At 42.3% G+C, this 8,612-nt stretch overlaps 1 protein-coding gene across 9 annotated transcripts in view; it reads left to right on the top strand.

Annotated features, from left to right (window-relative positions):
- The first annotated feature begins 4,355 nt into the window (after positions 1–4,355).
- Positions 4,356–8,612, top strand: part of ARHGAP29 (Rho GTPase activating protein 29) — a 72,425-nt gene continuing 68,168 nt past the window's right edge. For 2 of the 9 annotated variants that reach the window (XM_019752570.2, XM_019752550.2), the window contains exon 1: positions 4,356–4,522. Coding sequence is in view for 4 of the 9 variants with exons in the window: in XM_019752577.2 (XP_019608136.2) it covers positions 4,510–4,522 (13 nt within the window). In the remaining 5 variants the exon portion in view is untranslated. Of the gene's footprint in view, positions 4,523–5,439; positions 5,481–8,612 lie in introns of those variants that run through there. The other 7 variants (XM_019752577.2, XM_074335161.1, XM_074335164.1 and 4 more) reach the window with 5 other exon arrangements.

The following is an 8,612-nucleotide window of genomic DNA, read 5'->3' as shown; positions in this document are numbered from 1 at the left end:
ACTAACTGTGATCTCTGGGAAAGCTGGGTTGGGCTTTCCTTATAAAATAAAGTAGGATAGAGTTGATGAGCTCTAACATCCCTCTGACTCTGAAAATTGTGATGTTTTCTTGGTAAAAAAGTGAACTCATCTGTCCATCTCATAAGGTTTTTGTGAGGACCAAATGTACTCCACAGCATAGTGTTATCCATCAAATAAAATACACAAGTGAGGGGTGGCTGTGTTTGCTTTCTTATCTGGTCAGCATTTGGTAGAATAGATGAAAAAAGAAACAATAGCAGAAAATGTTTACCCCTCCACTTTAGAGAAGGAAGGAAATAATTTAAGATTCTGGTGTTATTTATAGTTCTTTCAGATGAAGATTGGGTGAAATGGTTAAACTTGGCATGTATTATTATGTTAATTTACAAGCAGTTAATGTACAATCTTTGTCAAACAAAAGAATATGGTGGCTGCCGGTGGTTCAGGCGATTAGATCTCTATGATCCTAACTCCGAAGGCTGCCGGTTCGATGCCCACATGGGCCAGTGGGCTCTCAACCACAAGGTTGCCAGTTCGATTCCTCGAGTCCCACAAGTGATGGTGGGCAGCGCCCCCTGCAACTAAGATTGAACACGGCACCTTGAGCTGAGCTGTCGCTGAGCTCCCAGATGGCTCATTTGGTTGGAGCGCTTCCTCTCAACCACAAGGTTGCCGGTTCGACTCCCGCAAGAGATGGTGGGCTGCGCCCCCTGCAACTAGCAGCAGCAACTGGACCTGGAGCTGAGCTGCGCCCTCCACAACTAAGATTGAAAGGACAACAACTTGACTTGGAAAAAAAAGTCCTGGAAGTACACACTGTTCCACAATAAAGTCCTGTTCCCCTTCCCAAATAAAAATCTAACCTCCCCCCAAATATGGTATTTTTATTAAAACTTTAAAAATATTAACAAAGTAATCTTTTCAAAAGATAAATCTAGTATTTAGGCACATGTATTGTGATTTTCCTTAAACCTTTTCACTTATTGATGAATTCCAATTACTTTTCCAGGGGCTGGGGATACAACGGTGAACAAAACAGGTAGAGTCCCTTCCATCACAGAGCTACCATTTCGACACTAGCGTGGGGAAATAAAAAAATATACAAATAAACACATAACTATACCAAGCCAATAGAAGGGTAAATGCTATGTGACATTTAAAGCAGGGTAAGGAAGATACGGAGAAGCAACGAGAGGGAATGCTGTTTTCTATGAAGTGGCCTGGGAGCATGTCAATGATATGGAACATTTGAGGAAAGACTGTGAGCAAGGAGCAAGTCACATAGGCAGGTGTATGGGGGGAGGCCATTCCAGGCAGAGGGAACAGCAAAAGCAAAATCCCTGATGCAAGTGAGACCCTGGGATATGTGGGCAACAGCACCAAGGCCAGAGGGGCAGAGGAAGAATAAGAGAAGTGATTCTCCACGATCTTTTTCTAAGAAAAGTAATCAAACTTATTTTCGTCTTAGCATCGATTTTCATAACAGAAACTCTTTATCGAACTTTAGCCCTGTGCCTCAGTTTTTCGTTTCTAAAACAAGGATGATAATAGTACTTCATAGGGTTGTTGTGAAGACTACATGACTCATTAAATATAAAGAATAATTAAGACAATATCTAGTACAGAGTAAACCATGGAGAGCTGTTTTTATTACTATCATCATCATCATTATCCTCTCTTTATTCACAACAATATCAATGATTCAATTTTTCGGCCAATAGTATTCTTGTGCACCAACCATTAATTATGGGGAGAGTTTTCTTACACATGTTGGTTAGACATTAAGTAGGATCATGGTACATAGTGACTCAGGCAAAGAGGTCCATGTTATCAAATGTCTTAGAGAGAGCTTAAAATAATATAAAAAACGGGTTTGAAACTTAATATGATAATCTAGACATAAAATTAGTATGAGCTCATATCCATACACTCACTTGAGTTTTTTTTTTTTTTCTCTTTTCAGTCTTACTCAGTTTCCTCGCCTCATGACAACACAGAATTCTTGGATGTTTGCAATGTTTTCCACATTCATTTCCAGTATTTGGTCTGAACTGATTCGTTGTTTCTCAGTTTCAACCGTCATGGAATCAAGATTAATAACCTGCTTGGTGAGTTTTGTCCACTTTGGAATCTGGTGCCTTTGTAGTCAGCGTGGCCTGTCGTGCTCTCCGTGATTCCCTCTGAATGCTCCAGTAGCGAGCATCAAGACAGCTGCAGTGACAGGAAACCTGCCTACCTTTGGGCCACCCCTACCTGCTTCCATTATTTCATCTCCTCTCCCAGGCATTTATTCATGGATGAGGAGAGTCTGAAAGTGGATTTAAAGTTCACTAGCATAATCCTGGTGCTTAGAATAATGCATGGCACATGGGAGGTACTCAATAAATATTTGTGCAATGAATAAAATAGGACAGGTCTGGTGGATGATGTTGCATTCTCCTAAACAGACTGTCACTGAAGTGTGGCTGAGAGGAAGAGCATATGCCCACTGTACTCTGCTGTGGGGTTGGGTTCCCATCTCCACCGCCCACATGGAGCATCCACCTTCACTATCATTCCCTGCACTTCAGGGCACAGGGTACCTGGGACGAGCTTTGCTTCAGGCTCGTGGTTTTATAGCCATTACATTTGGTTTCACTAGTTATAACAAGTTGAACCGAGCTTATGGTAACAAATAAATAAATCAAAACACCAAAACCAAAACAAAACAAAACTATCTTGGAAGGATTTTCATTCCTGAGCTCGTTGGTCATTCCCTCAACATTCCTCCAGGAAATAGTCCCTTCTATACCAGACACACACCTAGGTAATGTAATACAGTAGACCTTCACAGTCTAATTAATATAACTAAAGACTACCAAATAAAATACTGCATGAGAAAACAAGTGCCACAAGAATGGGACTCTACATACCCATATAATGTCAAATGAGATGATTGGTTTTCAGTGAGGAGAACAGGAAGGCTTTAGCAGAGGTGGTATTCTCTCTATCATGGAAACAATGAAGAACATTTCAAGAGGCAGAGTGGTTACATGTTATTAATCAATACTGTAATTATAAAATAGTAATACTATACCATCTGTCATATCTATTTAATTATTAATCCAGCATCCTTTATGCCTCTGAATTTTTCCTTTGTTTGTCTGTGATTCTTTGTCCTCCAAAGCAACGATCCTGAGCCACTTTAACCAAGAAACATTTACATGTAAAAAACAAGTTGGTGTATAAGGGTATGTTCTGGGACTGTCATAAGATTTGACGGAGGTATTGCCTTTTATTTCTTCTTTTCTTTGCCAAACACATGAGCCACCTGTCCCAGATAACAGATTTTTGATGTTCATTCTTTCTCAGTAATTGCATTTATTTTATAAAAATGAATTGCCATTTGTCTCTGTTTTCAATTATCATATTCCTTCTGACTAAGTGGAGAATATGGCAGATGTTTAATATATTTTTTAAAAGAGTTAAGGGAAGGATGAGATTGAGGAACTTTTCCAAATTCCCTTCTCATAATTTTACACATTTATTCAGCTAATATTCATGGAGTGCCTTCTATGTCGCAGCATAGATGACAGGAAGGGTATTCTTGGTAGAGTGGTTGTGTTAACTAATGTATACTCTCACTATTCAAGAGAAATGCTATACTTTTTTTGTGTGTAGGACGTGTGGTCCAACCACTAGGTAAATGTTTTAATTTTGGTTGTTCATTTCCGCTGCAGTGTTGATGAGTCCCTTTACTCAAGGAGCATCTAATGGTAAGAAGCAAGTAGCACAGTTAGGGAGCTACGCATTCAACTAGTATTTATTGAGCAACTACTATGAGCCAGGTACTTAATAGTTGATGTTTTGAGAAATTTAGTTTTCTGAAAACGACAGTCAGTGTAAGACAGAAAAGAGTGGGTGCAGTTTTAAACTTAAGCACAGAATCTATTTTTGTTCCCAAAGGGTGTGGGAAGAAAGCAGAATAAACAGGTTGAAGACCAGATTCCTTACTGGAAGGAATTCAAAGTGTCCACCTGAGAAATCTCATAAACAACAAGGACAGAGGTCCTGCTCCTTGCTAGAGGGTGCAAAAGGTGACTTGTTCCTAAGGTTCGCTCCGCATGTCCTGCCGCAAGCGGCATAGAATGGCTAGTACGTCCTGCATTGTTAGGGACAGTCTGCGGGCTCGCGTACAGCTGACAGCTAGCGTCTTGGGCGCCAGAGCTAGCTGCCGCCCCACCTGCTGCCGGACGCTGAGCCCCGCCTCCTAGGCGCGCGGGCCAATGGGCTGGGCGCCAGGGGGCGGGGCGAAGCCGGGCGGGAGGAGCGAGGACAGGGGGTGGGGCGGCGGCAGCCGGCGCGGTCGTGGCTGTAGCTACAGGGGTGGCGGCGGCGGCTTGGCCCGGCGTCCGCGGGCCGTGGGGGATGGGGTCAGCGAGCTCCAGCCCTCGGCGGCGGCGGCGGCGTCCGTGAGTGTAGGGCGGGCGTCCGCGTGCAGGACGCGGGATGGAGCGCCGCGGTGAGTGTGGGGCGGCGGCGCTCGCTTCGGCCGCGGCAGCTGCGGCTCGGAGCTGGGGTCACCCGCGGCGGCCGCCCACGATTTGCGGTTCAGGGTCCCCGCGGCCGACGCGGCGGTCCAGAGCGGAGGCGGCTGCGGGGTGCGTTGGGGCCCGGGCCGGGGTCCTCGGGGCCTCTGGTCCTTTGAGGAGGGTCCGACCCGAGCCGTGGGCGCGCGGGGCGCGGCAGGAGCGAAGGAGCCGGGAGGGCGCGAGCGGTCGCTGAACGGACACTGCGGACCCCGGATGGGTATCCTGAGTTAGGCGACGCCGCCCAGTCCGCGGGGAAGAGACTTGCCGGGCCGACTTTCATCCCATTCCACGTCCCCCCGAGCTTCCTGCAGTCTCTCTCCCTGTTCTGGCCACACGCCCTCATCCGCCTCCATGCGGAATGCAGGGGCTCCTTTTCCCTTTTCCCCACTAGTTTCCTTCAACGGGTCTTCACGTTCGCGTTCCTCACTTGGGATCTTTTTGGAAGTTTGGTGGCGTTTTCTGAAATTTCAGCCTGACAAATGCGAAGGCTGAGATAAAATAACAGACATCTGGTGTCCCATCTCTACCTTTTCTTATCACACTTCACCTCATCTCGGCCCAGGCTGTTTTATCATTTGCTGCGGGGTGGGGGTTGGGGGGACCAACTAAAGGTAGAAAAACACTCCCCTTCCCTTTCTATCCGAGTGCCCCCCTCTGGTGCATCGTTGTCACTCTATCCACACCCCTCCCCTTCCACTGTCCCCACCCCTTCTCTCTCTTCCGCCTGTAGCTGTCCCTTCACCAAACCCCCCTCCCACCTCACCCCCCTCCACCCCCGCCTCTTTGCACCTTTTCCCAGCCTTGGCCCAAGTGAAAGTCCTGTGCTTGGCAAAATAGGAATTGACAGGCGAGGAGTTGCAGCTACTACGAGGAGCAGAGCGTATCCCTGTGAGTTAGTTTCTCTGGGTGTCCAGGACCCTCCTGATCGCAACCTCGTGCTCAGGACGGCTTTCCTGCCCCCGGAGGAATAACCAGGGACTCTCCTCGTCTTTTAGCCTCTCTGACTTGTCTATCTCCCTTTTTCACCACTATCCCTCTTTAGAGACAAAAGTGAAGTTTCTTTACTGCCACCACCACCCCCACAGTGGTTTTTTTTGATCTTTGGTATACTCTGTCTTCTAACGGTGGATCTTTTTGGAGTGTTAGAGGGTGTTTTGTGAAAGTTCCAAGACCGCGGTGAAGCTGAAATAGCCAAGATGTTTTTTGTTCCACATTTCTTTTCACTTTCTTCTTTTTTGGGGAATTAGCTTCACCTCCTGTTCAGTTTTGGGTGAGGGGGTTTCCTCTTCACAAAAAATAATTTTAAATTAGATATGAAAGCGAATATTTTAGAATGAATAAAGAAATCACAATAAATTATGAGATCCCTTTCTTCAGAAGATTTTTAAAAGCAGTTTGCGAGAACTGTGTACTCAGAAATGCTTTCTGACTGTAGGAATTGTGCAAATGAGGAATCTTGACCTTAAGTTTCATTAGCTTTTAAGGTACAAATAGCTTTAGTCTCCTGATTCTGAGAAGAGTTTAAGAGTGAAGTTGAAAGAAAGTATAATAGGCCTGGGTAGAAAATGTTTCAGTTCCCAAATTGGCAGGAAATAGAACTTTGGCTGAGATGAAGAAAGCGCTGTTCAGAGAATATATGGTGAATGGTCATTCTAGCTCTGCCCATCTCCCTAAAATAGAACATCCACCTAAATTATCAGCACCTTCACTTCTCACCTGTAAAGGCCCCTGACCTAGGAATGTGGACTTCTACAACTACTGCTGTTGGTCCCAGGAGTTAGTAGTATGTTGAACAAAGCTCATGCCCAGAAGCCACCCTGGAAGGATTTGTATTCCCTGTGCGGTTGGTGATTCGTTTCAGCCTTCACTGAGACAATTTTGTGTGATCCCACTTTGTGTTAGGGTCCTGTGGAGCCTTCAGTCTAGTGGGTAGAAGTAGATAATATTGAATAAACAGGGCCCAAGACATAATAGCTTGGATTATTCAAGAAATGTATGTTGGATGTCCTATGGGAAAGTAGAGGGATGATTTATTTTCAGTGGAGGAAATGAAAATGCTTCTTGGAAGAGGTGATATTTTATATGAGATTGAAGTTAAGAGAATGATTTTGTTAGGTTGGTGCAAAAGTGATTGCGGTTCAAAAGGTTAAAAATAATTTCAAAAACCGCAATTACTTTTGCATCAACCTAATAATAAGCACAGAAGCCCTTCTGGCCAGAATTGCTGGTTATCTCTAATGTATACCCGGATGTCACTGATCAGCTTCCACCATTCTGCTTTGAAGTCTATTTTGTTTACTTGTTTTTAATTTCCTACCTCACCTCCAGTGTGATGATGAGTCACAACACATAAAGACACATTCACGTGTAAAGAAACAAAGAGGTTTAAAAGGAAGGTTAAGAACACATTTTTGGTACAATGAGAATTTTTCCCTGTCTTCTTTGTCTTAATTATTACTCTAAGAAGCATAAGAGCCATTTGATGATACTGCCTCCCTAGATAAGAATTTTTCTTTTTCTTAAAAAAATGTATTTGTCACTAAGAAAGTTTTCAAATACCATATTCTTTCTTTCTAAGGAAGAGGATGGAAAATATTTTGAAAAGTATTATGGGAGGAAGTTGAGTTTGAGGGACAATTCAAAAGGAACCTCCTATAATTTTACTTATAATTTATCGAATATTCATTGAGCATCAGAGTCATAACAGATTTTTATATACTTTGAGTGAGTTTTCACAGATGTATATACTCATGTTATCACCACCATAATCAAGATCTAGAACGTTTCCATCACTCCAAAAAGTTCCCTCATGCTTATTTGGAACTGCCCCACCCCTACACCACAACCTCTGTCCCCTGGCAACTATTGATGGTTTTTGTTACTAAGGATTTGGTTCCATCTTTTCTAGAATTTCATGTAAATGGAATCATACAATATATATTCTTTTGTGCTTGGCTTCTTTCATTCAGTATAATACTTTTGAGTCATCCATGGTTTTTGCTATATTATGGATATTTATTGTTGAGTAGTATTCCACTATAAGTCTGTATCACAATTTATCAATTTATCTGTATATCAGTTTATCTGTTGATGGACATTTGGGTTGTTTCCAGTTTTTTACTATCATGAAAAAAATTGCTATGTACATTTGTGTACAAGTTTTTGGATGAATGTATGCTATCATTTATTTTGGGTATATAAATGAGTAGAATTGCTGGGTGGTTTTGTAAATGTATGTTTTACTGTATAAGAAACTTCCAGACTGTTTTCCAAAGTGGTTATATACTTTGTGTAGCAGCAATGTGTGAGAATTTTAGTTGCTCTGCATCCTGCCCAAAATTTGGTATTTAGCTAAAATTAAGAATTCTAGTAGATATTTAGTGGTATCTCATTGTGGTTTAAATTTGCATTTCCCTGATATTAATGATCTTGAATACTGTTTCATGTATTTATCACCCATTTGTGTGTCTTCTTTTGCTAAGTGTGTGTTCATATCTTTTATTTATTAACTTATTAGGTTGTTTTCTTATCATCCAGTTGTAAGAATTCTTGATATAATTTGTATATAAGTCCTTTGTCACATACTTTTTCCCAATTTGTAGCTTCTATTTAATTTCTTAACAGTTGTCTTTCTAAGAGCAGAAGTTTTAAATTTTGATTAAATCCAGTTTACCAATTTTTTTCTCCTATGGTTCTTGCTTTTTGTGTCTGAGAAATTGTTCCCTAGTTTTTCTCCCATGTTTTCTTTTAGAGGAAGTATTCTTAAATTTTTTTCTTAATAGACCAGATTGTAAATATTTTAAGCTTACAGGCTGTAGCAACTCAATTACTCAACTCTGCTCTTGTATCTCAAAAGCAGTTATTGACAATACATAAATAATTGGGCATGGCTCTTTTCCCCCAAAGCTTTTGTTTATAAAAACAGGCAGCCGCCCCTCCTGACTCCTGAATTTAAAAGACATAGTATTTAAGTTATATGTTTAGGTCTGTGATACATGTTGAGTTAATTTTAGGGGTATG

The sequence above is a fragment of the Rhinolophus sinicus genome, linkage group LG06, assembly GCF_036562045.2.
Source record: "Rhinolophus sinicus isolate RSC01 linkage group LG06, ASM3656204v1, whole genome shotgun sequence".
NCBI lineage: Eukaryota > Metazoa > Chordata > Mammalia > Chiroptera > Rhinolophidae > Rhinolophus > Rhinolophus sinicus.
Note: the sequence above shows the minus strand (reverse complement) of the source record. Positions and strands in the feature narration are given on the sequence as shown.